Source organism: Myotis davidii, unplaced genomic scaffold (assembly GCF_000327345.1).
Source record: "Myotis davidii unplaced genomic scaffold, ASM32734v1 scaffold17, whole genome shotgun sequence".
NCBI classification, from domain to species: domain Eukaryota; kingdom Metazoa; phylum Chordata; class Mammalia; order Chiroptera; family Vespertilionidae; genus Myotis; species Myotis davidii.
In genome coordinates, this window is record NW_006288624.1 from 2,887,216 (window position 1) to 2,912,531 (window position 25,316).

At 50.5% G+C, this 25,316-nt stretch overlaps 1 protein-coding gene across 1 annotated transcript in view; it reads right to left on the reverse strand.

Annotated features, from left to right (window-relative positions):
* Window positions 1-14,520: 14,520 nt before the first annotated feature.
* PLEKHD1 (pleckstrin homology and coiled-coil domain containing D1) overlaps window positions 14,521-25,316 on the reverse strand; it is a 28,869-nt gene continuing 18,073 nt past the window's right edge. The window contains exons 7-13 of the mRNA XM_006760758.2: window positions 21,781-21,875; window positions 20,312-20,405; window positions 18,709-18,887; window positions 18,025-18,157; window positions 17,547-17,691; window positions 16,963-17,112; window positions 14,521-16,708 (exon numbers count right to left, since the gene is read on the reverse strand). Coding sequence (XP_006760821.1) covers window positions 16,533-16,708; window positions 16,963-17,112; window positions 17,547-17,691; window positions 18,025-18,157; window positions 18,709-18,887; window positions 20,312-20,405; window positions 21,781-21,875 — 972 coding nt within the window. The 3' untranslated portion in view covers window positions 14,521-16,532. The remainder of the gene's footprint in view (window positions 16,709-16,962; window positions 17,113-17,546; window positions 17,692-18,024; window positions 18,158-18,708; window positions 18,888-20,311; window positions 20,406-21,780; window positions 21,876-25,316) is intronic.

The window sequence follows — 25,316 nt, forward strand, 5'->3', positions numbered from 1 at the left end:
TGCGAGGGTCGAGCCCCTTGCACGAATTTCGTGCTTGGGGCATCTAGTAACCCTATAAATAAGGACTGTCACCATTTTCATCTTACAGAAGAGAAAAGTGAAGGTCAGGGAGGTTAGGTGATTTTTCCAAGGTCACACAGCTGTAATGGCAGAGCTAAGATATTAATCTAAGTCCATTCAGCTCCAGACCTGATGGTCTCTCCACAAGGCTGCACTTCCTCTCTGTAAAGCCACCTAGAAGGTAGGAGGGGCTATGGGAGACTCCAGGAGTCACTGGCAGAACAGTGCCAACAGTGGGGCATGCAGAGAGTAAACGAAGAGTAGGACGCAGGAAGGGGATTGATAAGAGCTGGCAGGTAAATCCAAGAAGCAACTTCTGATAGAACCAACCATTTTTGAGTCTAAGAGGATCAAAGTTCAGGTTTTGCTTTGAGACCAAATTATTCTTAGTACAAGTAGTTGCATTCTAGAATTTCAAGATGCTCAGATGTGAGAATGATCTTGATTCCCAAGCTGATCAAGGGGTTGACTTTGAAGGATCATTCACAGACATCTCCAATCCCACCCAAAGATGGAGCCCCTCCCATAGCATGCCTGATGGCTGCTCAGCCTTGCCAACACCTCCAGCTAGAGTCTCTGTCAGAAAACTCTGGCTCCCCTGGTCCCCCTTCTAAAGGGTCCAGCTAAGAGGAAGATGGATTCCACACAGGTATAGGGGTTGGGTGAGGCCCTATATGCTGGTGTGTTTAATTCATCAATCCACAGATTATAGAATTCAGGAAGACCAGGGTTCAATCCATGCAAGGCCAATGCTGTGTGAATCTCTGCACAGATAATTTCTCTTCACTGTCCTTGGCCCAGGGCCTCATGAAATGGAGACCTTGGACTGTCTGATTCTTTCTTTTTATATTTTTATTGATTTCAGAGAGAAAGGGAGAGGGAGAGAGAGAGAGAGAGAGAAAAAATCAACGATGAGAGAGAATCATTGTTCAGCTGCCTCCAGCACACATCCCACCCCCCTGGGGAACGAGTCTGCAACCCGGGCATGTGCCCTGACTGGGAATCAACCTCCATCTCCTGGTTCATAGGTAGACGCTCAACCACGGAGCCACGCCAGCTGGGCTGGACTGTCTGATTTCTCATGGCATTTCTAAACTCTATGAATGTTAGGTGTGTTCATTAATCTTTTCACCCCATAGCCTCACAACCGCAACCTTGAGGAAAATTCACTCTGCAATTTGGCCTATGAATAATTCAGCATGGCTCCCAACTCAGGGGAAGTATTCGGTTTCTGATGCTTCTGATCTTACGGGAGACAGTGGGTAGCTTGCCACAGGGATGCGTCTGCTTAGATTTGAGTGAATGGATGGGAGGAGAGAGGGAGGGAAGGAAAGATAAAAGGAAAGAGGACAGGGGAGGAGGGAGAGGAGGGGAAGGAAAGTTGGCTATAGAGTCATTTCCTGCCTCAAGCAGTCTTCGAAGCTCCCAGGGACTTTAGCTCATGCTGGGTGACAAGCTGTGGTCAGACAGTGGGAGCTGCCTCGGTGACAGGCCACCCTGTCTCCCAGGGCAGCCGCAGGAGAGTTGGTGACTGAGTGTGCAGCTCAGGTAGGAACCTGGGATGAGCAAAGCACCTCACGGAATGCTGGAGGCTGCAGGACCAGCCCCTAGGCGGGGTTGGCACTTTGCCGAGACTGGAAGAAACAGGGACCTGAGTCCAGAGGCTGAGTTCCAGCCCCAGTTCTACCCTTCGTGGCAGTGGGACCTTGGGCAGGTCACCAGTGCGTGGTGTGAGCAGGGTAAGGACAGATGGCAGTAACTGGCTAGAGACCCTGTATCCTCCAACCCTATCCCATCACAGGGCAGAAAAATGCAAACCCTTTATGACTGAAGCTTGTTTGGTGGTGGACCAAGCTGCCCTTTGTGAGAAAAGGTAGGCTGAGGCCTCAATGAAGGAGCCTATTTTTCATTTCTCTTGAATTCACAAAACTACTTAACACTCCCATAGTGAGGAAAGGTGAGTCCCAACAAAAACACGTCAAGGAAAAGTGAGCAAGAATTTCTGTCCAGGATCCAGGCAGAGCAGCCCCAATCCACACACCTCTAGGCCTACACACACTCTGGGAGGGAAGTCCTGGGCATGGAGAAGGGCCCACAGAGGCACCCCTCCCCATCACATAAGCCTAGAGTATTCATCACTCCTGCCATCTGTTTTTTCATCATTAATATATGTCTTTTAAATATATTTTTTCTTGATTTCAGAGAGGAAGGGAGAGGGAGAGAGGGATAGAAACATCAATGATGAGAGAGAATCATTGATTGGCTGCCTCCTGCGTGCCCCCTACTGGGGACCAAGCCCGCAACCCAGGCATGTGCCCTTGACCAGGATTGAACCCGGGATCCTTCAGTCCACAGGCCAACGCTCTGTCCACTGAGCCAAACTGGCTCGGGCTGTTTTTTTCATCTTTAAAATGGAAACTGTAAAAGCACCAGCTTCTGTTTCTTCATGGGGTGACTGGTCGGTGGGGGAGGGTAAGCAGAGGCAATGGAACTGAAAGTGTGCTATCAACAGCAAGGAGCCTCACAGCATTGGCTATTGTCAGTCCCTGTTTCAGAACGCCCTCTCTGGCCTGGAGATGGAGAGTGAGCATATGGAGGCCCCCTGGGGGCACACAGGGTATGAAATACAGTCCTGCCTGCAAGCGGCTACATGCTTGTTGGGAACAAAACACATTCCTGCAACACCCTGAGCAACAGTATGTGGAGGTAGACAACCTGGAACAGGTTCACTGCCGCAGGTAGGTGGCTGTATGCAGTTAGCGTGCTTGTTTTAGAAGAGTCCCAACGCCTCCTCCAATCAGGCACCCGCATCCTCCACACCTTGGTGGAGTCACCACAACGCCCAGCCCGGTCCTTGACTCCCACGGATCCAAATACCCTTTCAGAGATGGAACCACCCGGGGAAAGAGGTTCCTGTCAGTCAGCCCCCAGTCCAGGCGCCAATGCATTCTCTACCGTGGAAAAGCACGCTCATTTGCATAAAGCACACATCCTTCTGAGATGGCGTAAATCCACTCAAGGGGCCAGAAGGTTTCCTTGTAAAAAGAATGAAACCAGAGGGTACTAGTCAGCTTCACGGGGCATCACCTTTTGCGCCACCACAGTTGCATGGTGATTGCCTCCCACGCCCTTCTCATCCAGTCTCCTTCTCTCTGGGTGTCTGGGAACCCTGAGTCCCCATTCGGGTGGGAACAGTCACTCTCCTGACAGTCCTGTGCCTCTCCTCTTTCTGTCCTCCATGACCCATTCTGCAAGAAAACACACAGCAAGGTAGATCGCATTCACCTGGTGGTATTCCCACATTGGAAACGGGGTCTCCTTACTAAGATTTACTGTGAGCCAAATCTCCAAGAGCTACCCCACCCTGTCCCCAGCCTTCCAGCCCCAGGGAACAGCAGTTCAGATATATAGATATAGATATAGATATAGATATAGATATAGATATAGATATAGATATAAATATAGATATAGATATAATTAGTGATTTCAGTGAGGGAGAGGATAAGAGAGATAGAAACATCAATGATGAGAGAGGATCACTAATCGGCTGCCCGCCCCCCCTGGGGATCAAGCCCACAACCTGGGCATGTGCCCTGACCTGAATCAAACCATGACCTCCTGGTTCATAGGTCAACACTCAAGCACTGAGCCATGCTGGCCGGGTCCTTTCTGTGATTGGCCAAGCTATGGTCACTGTCCCAAGGACCAACTCTGTCCTTCAGGGGAGATTCCATTCTCCCAAACAAAGGAAGTTATCAGCGAGCAGTTGCTTAGGCTTTGATTCTCTGATTTGAGCACTCATAGCCCACCCACAGAGGCAGTCACGCTTTACTGCTGCCTGTGGTTTGATGAAAACAAACAAAGCTAGATTCTTATTATTATTTTCATTTTAAATTATATTCCAATATTGGATGCATTTTCAAACTCAGTTCTACCCAGTCCACCTGCTGACACCCTACTTCCTCCCAAAAGAATGTTCCCTTCCATCCCCACTTTGCCGTGAATCACTGTCTGAGGGCCATCTCTTCAAATGGACCTTTTCACGTGCACTACAGTGAATCAATTGCCTCAAGCATTGGGGGTGCCAGTCTTGGTGCTAATACTGCCCACCTTTTTAAAGGTGCAGGAGGGTAGGGAGAGGCACAAAACTCAATAGACAATTTTTTTTCTTATTCTGTTTTCAAATTCTGAGGGTGGATCTGGGGTGAGGGATGGCACCTCACCGAATATAGGAACATCTATTCTGCTACAGAAGGAAAGATAAGGACCCTCCACAGGGAGCTGAGGGATTCCTGAAGAAGGGGGCCTGGTGTGCCCTGGCTGGACCATCAGGTGCCTCCTCGATAGAGATAAAGGAAGCAAGGACCATGGCCTCTCCTGAGCTCCACCTTTACCGTCTGCACAGAGAGCCCAGCCCCTTCACTGCATTTCCACGCACAAGGCAGGTGAGAGCCTGGAGTCTCACACTAACGGTGTCCCTCTCCTGCGGCCTTGGGAGGACTGGTTGGGCATTTGAGGGAGATTTCTCATTATTAATTATCCTGTGATGCTCCCAAGGTTTTGGCCCCAATCAACCCAGCTGCGGTGGCAGAGCGACTGCCAGCCCAAACCCAAACCCACACACCCTCCCCTCAGAGTGAGACCGACCCACAACCCACCAGCTGGGCTTTGTCACTCTTCGGCTCTTAGCCAGAGAGGACTCCCCTACAAACAAGCATCATTCAAAACATTCCAGCTTACTCTTTTCCTTAAGACCCGCCCATCAGGCTGTTGCCATGACAACCACTGCTGACCCCGCCTTCAGGAAGTGGCTGGAGCCCAGGGAAAATGTGGTCCTGCGGTGTTGCTGCTCCTCAGCATTGCTCACTCCTGAGAAGCAGAGAGGGAGCCACAGCCCACCGGCAGGGGGTTGCATGTGCATGCGTTCTTTCTCTCTCTCTCTCTCTCTCTCTCTCTCTCTCTCTCTCTCTCTCTCTCTCTCTCTCTCTCTCTCTCTCTCTCTCTCCCTCCCCTGCCTCCATCCTCTGCACATATTCTTCCCACCTTCCTCTGTACTTGTAGATTGCCTGGGCAATTATAGATCTCCCCGCCCACAGCAGTGATTCAACCAAGTGGTGGGCATATGACCTGAGCTGCAGGACCAATTTATTCCCTGTGATGAATACAGGGAATGTCAAGAAAGAAGCTCTTTCCTTGGCCAGCATGCTCAGTGGTTAGAGCGTTGGCCCATGCACCAAAGGGCCTTGGGTTGGATTCCCTGTCAAGGACGCATACCTGGGTTGCAGGTTCCATCCCCAGCCCAGGTCAGGGCCCGTGTGGGAAGCGACCAATCCATGTGTGTCTCTCACATTGTTTCTCTCTTCTATCTCTCTCCTCCTCCCTCCCTTCCTTCCACACTCTCTGAAAAGCAATAGAAAAAATATCCTTGGGTGAGGATTAACAAAACAAAAAAGACAAAGAAAGGAGCGCTCTCTCCTCTGGGGTGCCAAGCTGGGGCTGCCCGTGGTCATGTCCTCTCCTTATCCTCTGCAGAGGGAGAGAGCAAGGCCAACACACAAGGAGAAGCAAGGAGAAGCGAGGAGAAGCGAGGAGAAGCAGAGAGGTGTGTGCCATAGCCCCCTGGCAGAGTGCCCAGTCCTAGGCCCTGAGGTGCTGGTTCCTGAGGCTATAACACTTGGATTCAGAGTCCTTCTCAGCCTCGTAAGCCTTGTGTTCTGCCATCACAACTGGACTTGTCCAGATGGGTCCTTCTTTCCAAGTGACTTCATCGCAGTTACCACCATCCCCTCTGTGGCTGAAGAAAGCCCTTCCCCTCTCTGTGCCATGCTTTGCACAGCTCTCACATGGGGAGGGTGCATCTGGTTCCCAGTCTCTCTTCACTCTAGTAGCTGTTAAAGGAGCCAGAGGAGACAGGAAGGCGTAAAAGACCTAGAACTCAGGAATATGTCACAGGATTCAGGGAACGACAGAAATGGTTCATGTGAAGAGAGGAGGAGGGACAGAACGGAACCAACCCACAAAGCTGAGGAGGGGAGACAATGCTGTGTGCCGTGGCACTTGGCATGTGGGCTCCTCCTGGCACTGCCAGCCACTGTCAGCCACTGCTAACAGAAAATGCATTCTCTGATCACACAGGGTGAGAGGGCAGCCACAGCCCCCAGCTCTCCTCCCTTTCCCGAGATTTCCCCACTAATAATAGGCCTCAGCCTCGACTTTGCCCTGAACACCAAATGGAGCAAGCTGCAGTGTGTCTCTGTATGTGTGTGTGTGTGTGTGTGTGTGTGTGTGTGTGTGTGTGTGTGTGTGTGTGAGGGGGGGGGCGGTTTCAAACAAGTGCTTAGAAATGATAACTGAGATGTAGTGAGCATGAGCATGAGCATAAGCAAGACCGCCGTGATTCACTTGGGAGGGTTCATGCGGCCCGTCCTAAAGGCAGACGCTATGTTCTCGTCATCAACACAAGATAGTGTTAGTATAAAGCTTTACAATCCACAAAGGTCTCCCCTAGCTTCAGCTCTCTGGATCCCCTCAACCACCTGTGAGGTAGGGAGGGCAGGTATTATGGCTGCATTTACTTTTGAGCGATGTACTTTTACAACTGAGGAATCCAAAGGCCAGAAACCTTAAGTAATTTACCCAAGTCACGCAGCGGTAGTTGGTGAAACCTGAACTCCTCCCCAGGGTGTCTGACTGCCTCTGTGCGGTCACCTGGTCTGTGTTCTGGTGGCTGGAGCCCTGCATTCCCAGCCTGGCACACACTCTACTGAGCAAGCAAACCGTCCCCTCCAGCCCCCTGCGCAGGCGGAGTGGTGGGATCGGCGGTGCTAAGTGCTGGGCCTCACAGGCACTCCTGAAAAATCTCTTCTGCCCTAAAATATCTCAAGTAGAGATTCATGGTTTAGGATAAGCACCACAGGTTCCATGAACTGTTATAGAACCTGGTTACCCACGGGGTTAATATTCTGTCATAAACATCTTCCTATTCAATGATGTGTCTGACATTTGGGACAGCTTCCCCGGAGACAGTGGAATGGCTTCGGACTGCTGGGACTCCCGCCACCTCCACAGTGTTGCTTACACTGTGTGGCACAGACTGCTGCAGCCCATCAGCACCAATATTTACCTTTTTTCCTGGGCACTCAGCCAGACTACATTTCCCAGAATCCCCTGCAGGGGAATGTGGCCATGTGACTGAGTTTCAGGCAATTAAATGAGAACAGAGGTGCTCTGGGCCATTTCCAGGCACAATGAAGAGGAGAAAGAAATCCTTATGGGTGGCTGAAGACTCTGACCCCAGGGCTAAGCCTCGGCCGACAACAGAAAAGTAGCTGCCAGGTAGGCCCCCAAATGATGTGTAAAGGGCCTTCTCCACAGCCAACCTGTACAACCAGGGTTTTGACTCTTGTTCACTGTCGTATCCCTGGCACCAGAACAGTGGTTGGCATATACTACATATCACCCAACTGAAGACATCACTGAGTAGAAGGCACACCATTACTTTATGTAGCACTAAGAAACCAAAACTGCTGCCAATTAAACCATGACACGATGCTTTCACTCAGCATTTTTATTTTGCAGTTACTGAAGGAGCCCTTTTAGACGTGGTTAGTGCAGATTTTCATCATATATCACTCCCGTGCATAAGACAATGGGAAACAGAAGTGAAGTAACTGGGCTAAGGTATTTCTAGATGTTCTCATTCCAAATCTGAGTCCTGTCTCTATGAGAGCGGCCAGGACCATCTGTTCTCACGCTGCTGTCCGCAGGCCTCAGAGTGATGCAGCATTTCTCAAAAGAATCCGTAAAAGAAGGAAGTGTCCTATGTGCTGGGCTCTGAAGCCAGCCTTACAACGCTGTGGGTCTGGCTATATCACAAGCGCTGCCAAACATACAAACATGTCGGATTCCCCACCTTCCCCACAACGGTCGGTTCTGATTTATTGTGCGCATGCTCTGTGAGCATTGGGGGATTTATTATTTTATTTTTGCTAAACTATTGACATGCGCTCTGCATGTTTTGATGCTGGAACTTTTTTGATGTCTTCAAAGGCAATGACAGTCTCACCAAGAAAGTCACGTGGCCAGCAGCAATCACAAGACGCCATCAATTAAAGACACATCTCAATTTCAGACATTTTGAGTTATGGGAAGGAGATGTGTCAAATAATTTTTAAAAATATGATTAGAGCCCTGACCAGTTTGGCTCAGTGGATAGAGCGTCAGCCTGCGGACTGAAGGGTCCCAGGTTCGATTCTGGTCAAGGGCATGTACCTTGGTTTTGGGCACATCCCCAGTGGGGGGCGTGCAGGAGGTAGCTGATCGGTGTTTCTCTCTCATCGATGTTTCTGACTCTCTATCCCTCTCCCTTCCTCTCTGTAAAAATCAATAAAATATATTTAAAAGAAATAATAATTATTAAAAAAATATGATTGGAGGTTCCCCATAAATATTTGTTGAATGACTGAATAGATGAAGTCTAGTGAGTGAAAAATGCTTTGACCTCCTTAAAAAGAGGCCTTCAACCCTGGGAATCACACAACAATTCTGAAAAAGCTAAAGTGACTACCAATTAGGCAGCTCTTATTTGGAAATAACAGAAAATGAATCAAAGGGGCCTAAACAATAAGGAAAGATAAGTTAGCTCACATAACAAGAAGTCCTGAAATAGGGCAGATCGAGTGTTGGTTGACTCACTGACAACTCAGAAAGAAGGGCCAGCGCCTCTCACCGTCTTTCTGCTCTGTTACCCTTGGCACTCCGGCTTGGTCCTCAGACCAGCTGCCCTCATGGTTTCAAGTTGGCTTAGTTCTAGGTGTCATATCCGGGCATGAAATGTCCAGTGGGAGTAAAGGGATTGTATCTTCCCTATGACCTTTGAAATGTGAGAAAACCTGTCCCAGGAACCCCCAGCAGACTTCTCATCTCATTGGCTAGCCTGGGTCCCATGCCCACACCTAAAGCAATGTCCAGCGGAGAGGAGCAACCAGAATTGGAGAAGAGCTGTGAGAGCATCTCTCCTCACACCTTTTACAAAGGGGAGGTTGGATAGCTTGCTCCTCTCATTTTAATCACTGGCACTACAGGACCACCAGGACTGAGATTCCCAGCCCAGGACATTCCCATTGGCTGCTCTCTCCCTCACCCACCAGAGGACTCCTCTGCTCCAGAGGACACTGGCCTGGGCACGCCCTCAGGGCAGGGCAAAGGATTATGAAGGTCAAGAGACTGCAGCCTAAAAGTGGTTGGAGGCAGCAAGAAAACGCCTGGTTGTTTTGCAAAGTCCTTAGGATCCTCAGGCCCTGCTATGTTGGACTAACCAGACCTCCAGACAGGAAGAATTCTCTGGAAACTGTCAGTTACCAAGCAGCTGAGTCATCCCTTAAGAACTCATAATAGAAAAGATCTCGGTGGAGATTCTATAACATAGAGGAACTCAATATTCTTGTGGAAGAAAGGAAGGGAGCAAGGGAAGGAGGGAGGGAGGGATCAAAGGAAGGGAGGAAAAAAGAAGGGAAGGAGGAAACTAATTTAAAAGGTTCATAAAATAATTTACATATTAATATATAATTATTTGGATACTTGTATATGCTAGAAAGAACATTGGTCCTTTTTTGGTGTTTCTATTGTGTTTATTTTATTCATTAGATTCCACATATATGTGAAATCATGATGGAAGTTTTAACTTGGGAGTTTCTTCCGTTTGATTTCTTTTATTCCCTGAAGAACTTTGGATCCCTCTTCTTTCTGGTCCTTATGGAGATATGATGATGAGTTTCAGAGTTTTACTTTAGCTTTGGCCTGGCAGCTCCCTAATTCCCTGTTTCTGGGAATTTCTTCTGGGCTCCATGCTGTGTAGCCCCAGGCAAGATAAACCATATGTGCACATCTCTGGGGAGGGGTATGGGGGGGGGAGGAGCTCTTTAACTACGAACAATCATGCTTAAGCTACATAATCTTTACTCCCTGGAATGGAGATAAGAAACGCCCTAACCTTTGGAATAGAGATTGATAGGATTGGAATCAACTGGTATAAATAGGAGAGGAAGGTAAGAGAGGAGAGAAGGGCACATTGGTGTTGAATTCAAATACCTGCACCTCCACTCAGAAGCTGTGTGACTTAGGCAAACCCCGTAAGCTCTGTGGGTTTCATTTATCTATACATCAAGGAGAGGGATGTTGTGAGAACAAAAAGGTAAATCATTGTGAAAGTGCTGGTATACAAGACTCTTCATAAATGATGGTTGAAGTGAAGGTTTTTGTTTCACATCTTAAAGGAGAGAATAACTGGGAGATTCAACACAAATAATGAAGAGCCTCGGCAGCGTCACAATGCCCTCCCCCGCCCCCCTTTCTCCAGCAGCTACAGCTCCCTCCCACTGGAGTTTGCCGGCCCAGCCCAGAGCATGCTGCCATCTGCTGGGAGGAAGGGAGAGTGACACCGGAGCATTAACACCGACCACGGTGAGGAACAGCCTGGGAAACGGGAAGCAAGGGACCCAGCTCCCCCTGGGCTGGGATTCTTGTCCTTTAAGACAGGCGCCCCTCTCACTTGGCCAGCAGTTCGTCAGAAAAATAAGATTTCAATCGATCTTTCTTTTGAGAAGTGACAGGATATGATTTAGCCTTAAAAAGGAAGGAAATTTGCCTGCTTTCTCCAGCTGCCGGTAAGGTGCTGGGTTCTTTCGAGGAAGCTATGGCCGCGTTGGGGGGAGGCCCTCCGGAGACCAGCACCGCTCCCGGCAGCGCTCGCCCAGCACTCACCCTCACCATGGCCGCAGCCTGGAAGCTCGCCTGCACCTACTCGGCCCTTATCCTGCACGACAATGACGTGACGGTGACGGAGGATAAGATCAATGCCCTCATTAAAGCCGCGGGTGTAAATGCTGAACCTTTCTGGCCAGGCTTGTTTGCAAAGGCTCTGGCCAATGTCAACATTGGGAGTCTCATCTGCAATGTAGGGGCTGGGGGACCCTGGTGCTGCCCCCTCCACTGCTGCTGCCCCAGCTGAGGAGAAGAACGTGGGAACAGCCGAAGCCGGTTTGGCTCAGTGGATGGAGCATCGGCCTGCAGACTGAAAGGTCCCAGGTTGGATTCCAGCCAAGGGCATGTACCTGGGTTGCGGCCACATCCCCAGTGGGGGGTGTTGCAGGAGGCAGCTGATCGATGTTTCTCTCTTATCGATGTTACTAACTCTCTATCTCTCTCCCTTTCTCTCTGTAAAAAATCAATAAAATATATTTTTAAAAAAGAAAGAAAGTGGGAACAAAGAAAGAAGAATTTGAGGAGTCTGATGATGACATGGGCTTTGGTCTTTTTGACGAAACTAGCTCTTTTGTAACACATTCAATAAAAGCTGATCTCTGTTGCAAAAATAAAACAAACAACAAAAACAAAAACAAAAAGGAAGGAAATTCTACCCTGGCCCAAGCAGCTCAGCTAGTTGAGCATCGTCCCATGCACTGAAAGGTTGCTGGTTGGATTCCAAGTCAGGGCACATGCCAGGGTTGCTGGGCTCAGTTCCAGGGAGGGGGCATGCTGGAGGCAGCTGACAGCTGCTCAGCTCTCACATCAATGTTTCTTTCTTGATCTCACTCTCCCATTCTCTCTAAAAACCAATAAAATTTTTGTAATAAAAGTAAATTACAACATGGATGAACCTCAAGGACATTGTGTTAAATGAAATAAGCAGCTAGTCACACACACACACACACACACACACACACGACAAAAAATGACAATTCCACTTTCATGAGGTAACTGAAGTAGTCAAATTCACAGAAACAGAAAGTAGAATGGAGGTGGCCAGGGGGTGGGGGTAGGGAGAAACAGGGAGTAGTTTAATGGATGCAGAATTCCAGGTTTGCAAGATGAGAAGTTCTTGAGATTGGTTACACAATAATGTGAATATGCCTTACATTGTTAAACTGTACGGTTAAAATGGTAACTTTTATATTATGTATATTTTACCACAATAAAAAAAAAACACATCAATAAGCGATAGGGATGAGCACATGGTCGGTGCTTGACTTCATGACAGAATCCTGGTAAATATTTACTGAATGAAGACGAAAGGAAGTGATGCTGACAGATGGCCACGGACAACAGGGTGAACATGAGAATCGACACCTTTCCTTTCCCAGGAAAGCCTTCCAAGCAAAAGCCATTAGTCACAACCACCTTGTGGTGATAAACCAGTCTCTTTCCTATTCTCACCTCTAAACTAAAAAAAACACTATTTTTTTTATTTCATCTGATAACAGCATGGCACCAAATCCAGCCTGAGCCAGAATGTTCTATTGATTACAGGGTTGCAAGTTCCCAGATCACAGAACTTCAGAACTGTAGGGGCTCTGAGCAGCTGGTGAGATCTGAGGTGCATATCATGCTTAATAAGAATTTTATGAATATGTAAGATTTAATTTTTTAAAATTTTTAAATATATATTTTTATTGATTTCAGAGAGGAAGGGAGAGAAACATCAATGATGAGAGAATCATTGATCGGCTGCCTCCTGCACGCCCCCCAGAGGATCGAGCCCGCACTGGTTCATAGGTCGACGCTCAACCACTAAGCCATGCCGGCGGGGCTGTATATATAAGACATTTTAAATAATCACCGCAAAAGCCACAGCTGGAAAGAGGTGAATCCAAAGCCTGACCTTTTACCTTCAGAACCCCTGCCCCCCACACACACACACACCTCCCATTCTTCCACTCCCACAGCAGCAGGCAGATCGTGGCAGCTTCCTCCCCTCAGCTGCTAGTGGACAAGGTCACTGCTCTGCAAGAGGAGTTTCTCCTTGTGGTCAGTGACCTTTGAGGCCCATCAGCCATAAGATAAGAGGGCAGTTGAGTCTGTTCACAACCAGGCTCAGCCCTGAGGCAGGTATCAGATCCTCCAGGGGAAGTAAGGCAGAGTACAAAGAGAGCAGGAGCCCCAAAGGCATCCCAGCTGGCTCTGTTACTGCCTGCGTACCTCCTGGAGCCCTTGAGGGGGCCCTGAAGTCCAGCTTTTGAGCAGCCCCAGCTGGCTCTGCTACTGCCTGGGTATCGCCTGGAGGCCCTGAAGTCCAGCCTTTGAGCAGCCCTGTCTCCCTCCAACTTCCCCACCTGATTGCCTGACTGTCCAGTCCCACCCAGAGGTAGAGCCAGAGGGACACAGAATACCAGACTGTGGCGGACACGTAGTGACAGTGCAGGGAGAATTCACCACAAGGGGATCTAGTTCATTGACCCGCAACCCCTAGGATTCCGGGCTTGGAGCGCTTCCTGGACTGCCCCTCAGCACGTCTAACCCAGCAGGATGGAGAGGGGAGCTCATGAGTGGAACCCCAAGTCTAGGGAAGGGAAGGGGAGAAGGATGTGCAAAGAGCCAGGAACTGAATCTGAAACATTACATCAAACCTACCCACACCTGCTAGGCAGTCTGAATAACCAGTTGCTTTAGATGTCTGGGAGTGGGTCTGTTTCCACGTGTCAAGAACACCCTATCCTCTCCCAACACCTTGCAGAGGACATTCCTTCCCCCTCATCCCCAGGGTGGGGCGAGATAAGAGAAGTCAGCAGCTTCCCCCACCCACCCTGTCAAACCTGCAGGGTTTCTCACTTTGGGGAACCCTTGCAGTGGCTTAGGGGTCTGAACAGCACCATCCTGGCTCATCACAGAAGCATAAACTTCCCCAGGGGCTGCTGGCCTTTATCTGAGGGTTCCAGAGCAGCCCCCTCATCTGGTGGGTTTGAAGAACTACCTTCTAGTTACACCAAATCCGACACCCAGAGACTTGAGCAAGCTTCTGTTCCATCTCTTTGATGAGGGGCTCCAAATTTCAAGTGGATGGTATCTGAGCACCCACAGGCTGCCCAGGTTCTGTGGAGGTGGGTGGGCTAGGATGGTGGGGGCAAGAATTACATCCTCCAGAGACAAGTACAGACAGTGGACCCTTCCCAGGGGCCGAACCCCGTATTTTACAGGTCTCATGCTTCATCCATTAACATATCACTGGGGAAAAGCGATGACCACGGAACTCTCATCCAAACTGGAACACTTAGGATAGCAAACGGGGGAGCCACTCTTAATTTTCTGAGACACAGCACAAACCAAGACAGCCCGGCACGATGACAGATCATCTATTGCATCCGGAAATAAACCACATAGGAGAAACCAGTCATTACTATTTCTTGCTCTTCCTTACACAATTACAACACCAAAGCGTGGTCTGTGTTCAAATCAGGACACCCAGCTGATAGCCCTTGTTACAGGGGACATCCAGGACCTCAGGCGGGAACATATTTTTCAGTTAATTATTTAGAAGCCAATCCTAGGAGGTGTAGCAGCTGGGAGTACTTCCTCATATGCCCAGAAACTTGGGTGCATGTCCGGGTACAAGCCAGCATTTCTGTAATTCAACACTTGGCCTGCAGGTGGCAACATCTCTTCAGCAATGAACAACCACAAGCAATGCTGCAGGTAACATTTAATGGGCCAAGGAATAAGGGGTTTTGTTTAAAAAAAAAAAAAAATCAAATCAATATATTTCCAGTAAGCCATTTCCACCTTTGCATATTTTCATACAGTATTTTGCTCTTTTTCTATTTACAGTGCTAGGTACATAGTGACCTTTTAACAAATAAATACTTATGAATTGACCAGTTGGTTGAAGAGAACCAAGATTAGCCTGAGGCACGGTTAAGTACAGGATGAAACAGAAGGAAAGAAACTAGGGATTGCTGAATGTGCATGGAAAAACATTTTCCTTTCTGGTTAATAATTTGCCTGGCGGGACAGGGGGAAATCATTTGAAAGTTTCCAAAAGATCTTTCTCCAAGAGCAAATCATTATTAATCTAATTCTTTAAAAACAAAGAAACAAAAAAATAAAACAGTAATCTTGCTTTTATCAACCTTGCCCCTCATTTCAAAGTCCATCCTACATACATAATAGATAAGTTATTTGCAGGTTTATGCAGCTTTCTACATGTTTAAAGATTTTACATTTAGACTCCGATTTATTTAGATGCATTGATTCTGAAGCCTCCCCCGTAAATGCCGAAGAGACTGGCTGAAGCCATCAAAGTCCACCCGCCCCTGAGGCGGGACCACCGAGGTTAGTTTCACCAGGCAGGTCTGAGCACAGAGCAGTGGACGCGAGCCAGCAACACTCCTCTTCCCCAGGGACCTGCGCCTCACGGGACTTCCCCTGCAGCCATCTGTCTCTCTCTCAGTCTGGGCTCCTCACTCGGTTTTCCAAGCAGCAGAGAATCAGCACCCTTATACCACCAGTGTCCCTGAGTACCCTGATCCCACAGAGACCCCTTTCTGGGGAGACCAACAGACTCAGGAAGCTTTGGATGGTGGCCTAGAGGGAGAAGAGCTGGGTAGACTGTCCATGGGTGAGGGACACACACAGCCTCAGCCTCATGGAGGGTGGTGGTTTTCCACAAAAGCTGCGATGCATGTTTCAGCTTCACCCCTGAATGACTCGGGGTCAACCAATGGCTACTGGCCATTTCACAGGCCCAGGCCCCCATCTTCCAGGTTTCATGGTCACACTGCTTCACCGGGTAAAGCCTCTGCAGGGAGAGGTGGAGTAAGGCCACCAAAGCAGGGTCAGCTGGAGGGAGTGGTCTGTGACCCCACGGACCAGCAGGGCTGCCGTAGCCAGAGGGAGCTGCCTCCCTGTTCAGTCAAGAGAGGATAGTGAAGGAGCCAGGGCCGCCTTCATCCACTCCCTGACTTGCCCTGCATCCTCTGGGAGAGCTGTCAGTGCCCCTGCTGCCCCAGCTCCCAGCGAGGGCCCAGAGCCCTACATACCTAAGCAGGCGGGATGCAGGGGGGAGGTGAGGGGTGCATCACCCTCATGGGTCTGAGGCTGTAGATGGGTGAGCTCACCTGAGGAGTGGAGTGAGGGGGTGATCCCACAGCCAGGGCCCAACCTCAGGAAAGGTGATACTGTGGGGTGGAGTGTGCCATGCCCCCAGAGCTGCTGCGCTAGGTCTTTCTTCCTGCCTCACAATGTGGTCAACGCGAGGGCCCTCGACTGAAGGATGTCTGTGGGTCCCCGAAGCAGAGAGGGTTAGGAAGCTCCCCCGGGAAGCAAGGGTCAAGGTGGGGAGGGGAGGCCTTCACACATCAGGACCGACAGCTGGCGAGCCACGGAGAGGTAGAGTGGGCACGACAGAGAGCTGTGGGCCTGCCCACCTCACTCCCCAAACGAGAAAACAGCCTCCACAGGCAACCAGGCCTCTTCCTGACCTCATCCTGACAACCGGGCAGCACCCAGCTGGGGCCTGCACGGGCCTGGCACAGACCCAAGGGCAGGGTATGGGGTAGGGGTGGTAAGGGAGGTGGCATCCCTGTCCTTTGAGGGTGGGGTGCAGGCCCGGAGGAGAGCTGAGAGAAGCCAGGTAGTCAGCCTCCCCCTGCAGTCTTCCCAGCCCCATCCAGGAAAGACCCGGGAGGCCGGGAGGACAGCCATCACTTCCCACCGCGAGGAAGAGGAAGCGCTGAGGATGGTCCGGGCTGCGTCACCATGATGTGGTAGATGGATTCCCGGAAGCGCTGGTCTCGGCTCAGCCGCTTGGCCACCTCCTTCAGCTCCTCTATGTTGTTGGCTTCCAGCTGGGAGGTCATGAAGGACTGGGACGGCTTCACTGGGGAGACGATGGCCCATCGCTGGTGAAGTTCCTCCTCCACACGGCGTGGCCCTGCCCCCAAGCCCAGCCCACAGCCCCTTCCCACCCACGGGCTCCCCTAACCCTGGGAAAAGCCCAAGGCTGGTGGGCTGGCTCAAGGCCACACTGTCCGGCCTCAGAGCTGGGCCAGCCCGCCCACCCTGCCCTCTTCCCTCGTGTCACTGCGGCCTGTGAGCATCCCCACCCCACGGGGCACACACGCCCACACTCACTGTCATTCCAGGAGGTGCTGGACCGGCGCCGGTGGAAACGGCAGCTCTTGATGCGGCGCGTGGCCGCCTTGTGGATGTACACGGAGTTCTTCATGATGACCGGCATCTTGGCCTCCAGCTCGGCGTTCCGGATGCACTCCTCGAAGAACCCTGCGCCCAAGTTCACTGCGTTTTCCCTGCCGCCGGCCTGCCTCGTCCCGCCCCGCCCAGGATCCAGGTGCCAGGAATCAAGAAACCCTTAGAGCCCATCCTTTGGGAGACCACCGCCACCTGCTGGAGGGGGCAGAACTGCAGGCTTTCTCCCCTGCCGCCCCAGGTCCAACAGCTGAAAGGAAGCAGCATCAAGATGCTGGCAGGCAGGAACCTGGAGACACTCCACCAACGTCAAGACCCGTGGTCGGCAAACTGCGGCTCGCGAGGCTCTCAAAAGAAATTTCAATCGTACTGTTGATATTTGGCTCTGTTGGCTAATGAGTGTGCCGACCACTGATAGACCATCTAATGCACACCAGGCCCTGTGGGGGGCACTAGCCCTTGTCCAGGCTCCACAGGCTGAGGGGCCGGGCACCGAGGGCAGAGCTTACTTTTCAGATGGCTCACGTCGGCCCGCATCCTCTCCTCCTTCTCCTTGTTCCGCACCTTGGAGTTGAGTCCTTGTTCCAGGCTCCTCAAGGCCGCCTCGGCCTCCCGCAGACGTCTCTCCAGGTCCATGCGGACCTTCACCTCCGCCTGAAGGGAGAGGGAAGGAGAGATTTGGGGTTCTGGGGGGCAGTTGCCATCTTCCCTGGAAGCCTTGCCTGATCACCCCTGACTTGAGTGGGCTTTCTCGCCTTTGGACGTGGGTGGAAGTTACTGCCTCCTGCCTCCTGTCTTACACCCTTGCCCAGAGGGCCTGGACTTGGCTCCACACCCAGCAATGGTGCCCCACAGAAGTGGCAGGCCCACTGCTTCCCCTCGTGGCTCCATCGCCTGCCCCTGGCTGGTCAGGTGGGCAGGGATGATTCAGGTAGTTGCTGGTGAAGTGCAGGGACGTGAGGGGAGTCCCCAGGTGAGGGGAAGCACCTTGAGCTCCTGCTCAGCCTGCTGCTTCTGTGCTGTCAGCTCCTGCAGCGAGTTCTGCAGCGCCTGGGACTGGCTGGAGTAGAACTCACGCTCCTCCTCCAGGGCCCGTGAGCGCTCCTCGTTCTCCTTCATCCTGCCCGGGAAAGGCACTGTCAGGGCTCACTCACCAAAGGGGGTTTCCGCTGGGAGGACAGTCCCTCAGAGAGAACTGGCTGAAGAAATCTGAGGCTCAGGCTGCAGGAGCCCCCAAACATTGTGGGTGCTTTCAGCCAGGTGATGAGGGGAGCAGTGTGGTCAGGTGAGGGGAACCCGTCTTATAGTCAGAAAACCTGAGTCCTGGGTCCAGGTCTTGCTGGTTCTGTGACCTCAGGAAAGTCCTAGAACTCTCCAGGCTCAGTGTCCTCGTCTGTAAAAGGGATCTAAGAGGACCTTCCCAGCAGGCCACAAAGCACTGTTATACGGACGTAGTGACTGTCTGTCTGTATAGCTCACACCTTTGCAAGAGATAATGATCCAGTCAGTTCTGGGTCGTGAAGGTTCTCTTCCCATTTGCCTGGTGGGAAAACTGAGTCCTGGGCAGAAGGGAGTGAGGGACCTATCTGGGCAACGGCAACTAGAACCCGAAAGCCCAGGTGTCCAGTTCAAGGACATTACCGATCCCCAAAGCCCCTCAGGGCTCCTCACCGCTTCTCTGCCAGGAGCTTCTCTTCCCAGAGCTGCTGCATCTTCCCCTCGATCTGCCTCAGGTTGCTATGGAGACCCCCACTGGGAGAGGGCTGCTCGCTCGGACTGGCCAGCGTCTCCAGTTGGTTCTCATTCTCCTCCAGCATTTCCAGGGTTTTCTTCTTCTCTATGGAGAGCTCCTGGCATGGAGGGATGGGGAGAAGGGAGAGAAGGAAGAGAAAGAGCCGAATTTAGGTTCCCCACCATGGCTTCCCTCACCTGCCTTCCAATTCCAGGGAGCGGTGCCCTCCACTCTCAGTCCTGCATGAGGGACACCTGGAATGTCTTCATTCTTCCCTTGAGGTAAAAGGCCAACCAAGATCTCCTTCCTCGCAACATGGCAAGGTTACCCCTCCATCAAGGGAGTCAGAGAGGAGCCCAATGAGACTTCCAGGGGAAGTGACCCAACTATAACCAGGGGGCACCAAGACCCAAGGGCACCATGACCCTCTGGGGTTCTTGTTCCTCCAGCAGCAAGTGAAGGAATGTGTTGGGGTCACGTGAAAAACAGCCAACAGGACCAGACTAAGAGCTGGTGTATGTTCTCCCCATTTATCAGCTGGGATCTTGTATATCCCGGAAATTCTGGAGTTGAAACCATTCAAGGGAACCACCTCCTATGATATGAAATGGAGAAAGATAAACAAATAAAGGCATCACAAACAAAGCCCCAGTCAGCGGAGAGAGAAGAGAAACCCTTGCAATCTGCCAGGCAGTTCATGAATTCAGTAACCGTTAAGATCCCCCTGACATGGCAAGCTCACTTTAAGTGCTGGGCTTGCAAAGACCTTAAGACACTGCCTGGTGAAGCTCACAGTTTAGAAAACACAGCCTCGTGTGTTCAGTGCCATAACAAAGTGCTGTGGGAGCCCAGAGCTCAGACCAAATTCCTGCTACGCAGAGGCAGGGAAGCTTGACCAGCGTGATGTCCAAGCCTGTCTGCACCTGAGAAGGATGAAAGGGTTCTCCAGGCAAAAAAGAGGTGAAAGGACTTTGTGTAGAAGGGACCGTATGGGCAAAGGTGCAGAGGATGAGAGCACTTGGTTTCCAGGGGGCATGTGGAATAGGGGGCGGTGTCTGCTCTGGGTGTGGAAGGGCAGCAGAGGGCAACAGTGGAAGGGAGCCTGGGGCCAGAGTTTGCACTGGCATGCCACCCTGGAGAGTTGGCTCTTTGTCCTTGACACATGCCACCTCCCTCCCAATTTCTGTGGTATCAAATGGAGGTGATCTGGCAGCCGATTTCCCTTCCTGCTCAATTTCACCCGGATCAGCTCAATGAATGAGCCACAAGAAGGAAGTGGTGGGCGGCCCCCCTCCCATCCTGATCAATCCTCCATCTGTAAAAAAATGTAAGCACTGAAGAAGGTGGATTTCCTGAGGCCATGGTCATAGCAAGGGCAGACTTGAGTCGGCTAGAGTTCCCAAACGCCCACAGAGAAGAGTCCTTTAGGTCAGTGCCCTTTGGCGCCCTGTTACCCTTGCAGATGACTCAGTAACTAGGGAAACAGTTAGAAAAAAACAGAATCCCACGGCCTCACCAACCAGCCCACCAGCAGCCCCTCACCTCCAGCGTCTGCTGCAAGGACTCTGTGAAGTGCCTCAGCTCCTTTTTCTCTTGCTCCACACCCTTGAGGCATCTTGCAGTCAGTTCTAGCTCCCTGTGGGGACACAGGGTATGAGTATGGCGGCGCTCACCCCTCCTAGTCCCCTCTGTACCTAGAATAGCTTGTTTCACCTCCCAATAAGGCTCAGTGGGGTCCTGGGAAGACCAGCCCCTCCGCATGGCTGGGTCCTGCCAGCAGATGTAGGGACCCCGGGCTGAAAGGAGATCCCCGCCAAGTCGGGTTGAAGTCACTTGCTCTCGATACTCATGCATTTGTCAGTGGGGTAAACCCAGGGGCACCCACAGGCAGAGAAGCACTGAGGGAACATCGGGGTCTCACCCTGTCGTCCCTGCTAGAACCCACACACTGACATGGGACGTGGCAGAGGCCTTTCTCTGGGGTGACAAACTCTTGCTGCTTTCTTAGGGAACCTGGGCCACCTCAGGCCTTTACACCTGGTCTCCCTTCCTCCTGCTTGGAATGCCTTTCCCTTTCTCCTGCCCAATTTTCCAAATCCATCTTCAAGGCCCAGCTCAGTCCAATCTCCGTTCAAGCCCATCAGGATTATGCATATATCTTAGTTCCTGGAACACAGGGCTGCCCCGTGCCTCCGAGCACTTGGTTATATATTATTGTGCTGATGTTTCCTGGGTGTCGGTCTGGTTTTCCCCACCACATATTCAGGGAGAGGACTAGTCTTCTATTCCAGGGTCTGGCACAATTCTGAAAGTGACCAGGTGTTTGGCTATTGACTTGGTAAGGTTCTCTGAGCTTCTCCCGCCCTCAGTTTTATGTCAACTGACTTCCTTTGTAAGATTGTTGCAAGGAAAGGCTTTCTGGGCTATCACTAATGATTGATAGTGATGAGGATAATCATACCACCATCACTGTCCCCAGAGCAGGGGTCCCCACATTCCTGAACAGGCTGCATCAGAATGACCTGGGGGCTTCTTAAAAATATAGAGACCTGGGCTCTACCTTTAGGAGACTCTAATTCTGTTAAATGATCATAATGGGCAACTGGTTTTTACACTATGCACAGGACTAAAGATCCCAAGGGATATCACTAGCCAGAAGGTGAAGGGATTGTGCAAGAGAGACAGGGAATGTTGGCACCTGCAGACCAGCTTGTCCTGTCTGCCCCTGGAAAGGAAGGGTTGACAGCGGCAGGAGGGCTTGTTGCTTGGGGGAGGCCTGTCTGCACCTGCCCAGGCCTCATGCCTCAGTGGGCAGAAGTGGCCCATTTGTGTGGGAACTACAGCTTTTTCTGGGCACACCTCGAGGCCTGGAGCATTGGGAAGATAGACCAAACCAAGTCATCAAGCAGAGAGGACCTCCTGGGCGGGGGCCTCCCCAGGGCTGACTAGGAGCACGGTTCCTGATGCCATACTAGCCCAGATGCCCCGCCCTCCCGTGGCACCACCACCACCTCTTGATCTGCTCCTGCTCCATTCTCAGCTCCTGCACCACCTCCTCAAACTGCTGCTTCTCAGCCTCCAGCACCTGGTTAAGGCGCTCGAGCTCCTGAAGAGAATAGAGAGAAGCAAGAGTCACGGCAGCAAAGGGAACCCCCACTCTAACCTAGGGGACCCTCTGGGATTCAGCACAGCCTGGGGCATGCGCTGGACCAAACGTGAAATTGAGTCCTGCTGAGCCCTGGTCCCCTCAATGACAGTCTCCAAACCCAAACCTGTGGTGACCTGGGCTCACTCAGCAAGCTGAAGGCAGGGTTTAGAAATGATCCCAGCATTACTTCCTGTGACTGGATGAGATGATAATTCTAGATGGCACTCACACCCTAAGGCACATTGTCTGGCCCTCAAGCCCCGGAAGATAGAGTGGAGAGTATGTATTTCCATTAAAGATTCCTGAAGTGACATCAATTAGAAGTGGCAAAGAGAAGCCATTCCCACCCCAAAAGTCAGAGACTAAGAATTATTTTTTCTCACAGCATCTTCGAAGCAATGAGCACAGGTGGCTGCAGCCTCCCCTCTGCTCAGCTTGAAGGGAACAGAAGAGCCAGAAGCCCAGGACACTCTGGCCCCAGGGGCCCAACCAGTCCCTCCAGGAATGCTGGGGCAAGCACAAGGGTGTTCCCATCAAGCATGTGGCCTCAGGGCTCCTGTTTTCTGACTTCCGATGGCAGGGGTTGTTAGAGGTACACTTCAAGTGAAGTTTGGCTAGAAAGAAGCCTATTTGTGATGACTGCTTTGCTCCTCCACATTTCACACTGGAAGGATATTACTTCAAATCCACTTCCTTTCTCTTCTTCTAGCTCCAAATGATGCTCTCATTTTTCACCCAGGGGCTTTGTTCTCAAGGATCATGGAAACTCCACCAAGGAGTGGGGCTGGCTGGCGGGAGAAGTTGCCATTGGCTTTGAGAGATACAGAGAAAGAATAAAACCTAAAGGAAAGGGAAGATCTGATTCCAAACCTCAAGCCCTCCTTTCCTAACCTTCTTACCCAAAGAAGTTTTTCTTTCTGATCATTATTGTCTCTCTTGGTGTGGCTCACCGATGGTCACTATGAGGGCTGCTCCCTGGCATTCTGATGCCCCTCTGGGCACACCGCACAGCCACAGTGTACCTGCAAAAGCTGGGCGGGCCCATGGGACTGGCAAAGGCCAACGGAATGTAAGCAGAAGTATGTCCCTTCCAGGCAGATGCCTTTAAGAGACGGGGCCTGACACACTATGTTCCCTTTCCTCTTCCATGGTAGCCACTGTTGCTGCAAACGATGGAGGCTTGATTAGCCTGGATCCCTGAGAGGAGATGTGGAGCAGAGCCCCCAGCTGACCCAGGTAGCTGAGTGAGAAATAGATGGTCACTGTTCAAAGCCACTAATGTTTTGGAGATTTGTGTCATTGCAGTAGACATAGCCATATATAGACATAATATAAATTAAATTTTTATGCTCGTAAATGCCCCCCCTTTTAAAAAATATATTTTATTTATTTTTTACAGAGAGGAAGGGAGAGGGATAGAGAGTTAGAAACATCGATGAGAGGGAAACATTGATCAGCTGCCTCCTGCACACCCCCTACTGGGGATGTGCCCGCAACCAAGGTACATGCCCTTGACCAGAATTGAACCTGGGACCTTTCAGTCCGCAGGCCGACACTCTGTCCACTGAGCCAAACAGGTTAGGGCACCCCCCTTTTAATGAAAGAAAAGTTCAGAGTTTCAAAAAGTTTGAAAACCTCTATTTTTGATACATTCTCAGTAGCTGACACTTGGTATTACTAGTGATGATAAACCTCTCTGTGGCCCTGCCTGCTGTGGGAGGGCTGTTCAGGGGGCCAGGGAAGTTATAGGCTGCAAGCATCCCTGAGTTTAGACCTGAAAAAACACCAGGGAATCTAGCTGGCCTTTATAGGCACCCGGCTCTTGTAGGCACCTGGCTTCTGATGGTACAGAAGAGGTCACCCAGGACCCAGCTGGAGGATGCCAACCACACCCTTGGTTTCTTCTCCCTGGAGAGCCCCTTTCTCCAGGGCTCTGAAATACAAATATTTCCTTGTACTTACCATGACACTGGGATATCTTTTTATGTATAGATATATTTTTATTGATTTCAGAGAGGACAGGAGAGTGATAGAGATAGAAACATCAATGATAAGAGAGAATCATTGGTCAGCTGCCTCCTGCATGGCCCCTACTAGAGATCAAGACCAAAACCCGGGCATGTGCCCTTGACAGGAATTGAACCTGGGATGCTTCAGTCCATAGGCCAATGCTCTATCTACTGAGCCAAACTAGCCAGGACGGGGATATCTTTTGTAATTGAAAATGGGAGAAAGTAAATTATTAAAATGCCATGAAAATGTCCATACACTGCTAATAAGAGTATACTGGTAAATAGGTACAAAGTTTCTGAAAAGCAATTTGGCAATAGGCATCAGGAGTCTTTTTTCCCTTAAGGGAATGTGTTTCCAGGAGACTAGCTCATCTAATCAGGAGTCTTAAAGGTTTTTGCCCTTTGCATCAGTAATTCTACCTACAGGAGTCTATCCTAAAGATATTAGCCCAGCCTGTGTGGCTCAGTGGTTGAGCACTGACATATGAACTAGGAGGTCACGGTTCGGTTCCTGGTCAGAGCACATGCCGGGGTTGCAGGCTCAATCCCCAGAGTGGGGCATGCAGGAGGCAGCTGATCAATGATAATCGCTTATCATTGATGTTTCTACCTCTCTCTCCCTCTCCTTTCCTCTCTGAAGTCAATAAAAATATATATATTTTTTAAAAAAAGAAATAGAGGCCCTGGCTGGGTAGCTCAGTTGGTGAGAGAGGTGTCCCAATACAACAAGGTTGCAGGTTTGATCGCCAGTCAGGGCACATGCAAAAATCAACCAATGAATTTATAAATAAGTGAAACACCAAATCAATGTTTATTTCTCTCTCTCATCAATAAATAAAAATAATTTTAAAAGAAATAATTATAAAAGTAGATCAGGATTGATGTATAAGGATGTTCACTGTGGTGTAATTTATAATAGTGACAACAGCTGAGATATCCAAAAATAGAAGATTAATTAAATGAAACATTACATATTAACGAATCAGTACATGGTCACTACAACAGATGTTTTCAAAGAATGCTGAATGACATGAAAAACTGCTGGATGTACAATGTTAATAAAAGTATAATGAAAAAGCAGGCCATAAAACGAAATATCTGATATGATCCTATTAAGCTTAAGATATATACATATTCTACATTAATAAAAGACAAAGATGCTAATTGACCATACCTTCGCTATGCTCAAGCCACGCCCACCAGCCAATCAGAGCAATTATGCAAATTATCCAACAAAGATGGTGCTTAATTTGCACACACAGGTGTCAAGTACCCCAGGAGGCGACGGCAGCCATGGCCGCGGGCTCCGGGGACTTTTGCTGGCCCCGGGAGGTGAGGCTGTAGCCACCCCTGCAGGCTCCCTGGACCCTGCCGGTGGAAAGCGGGA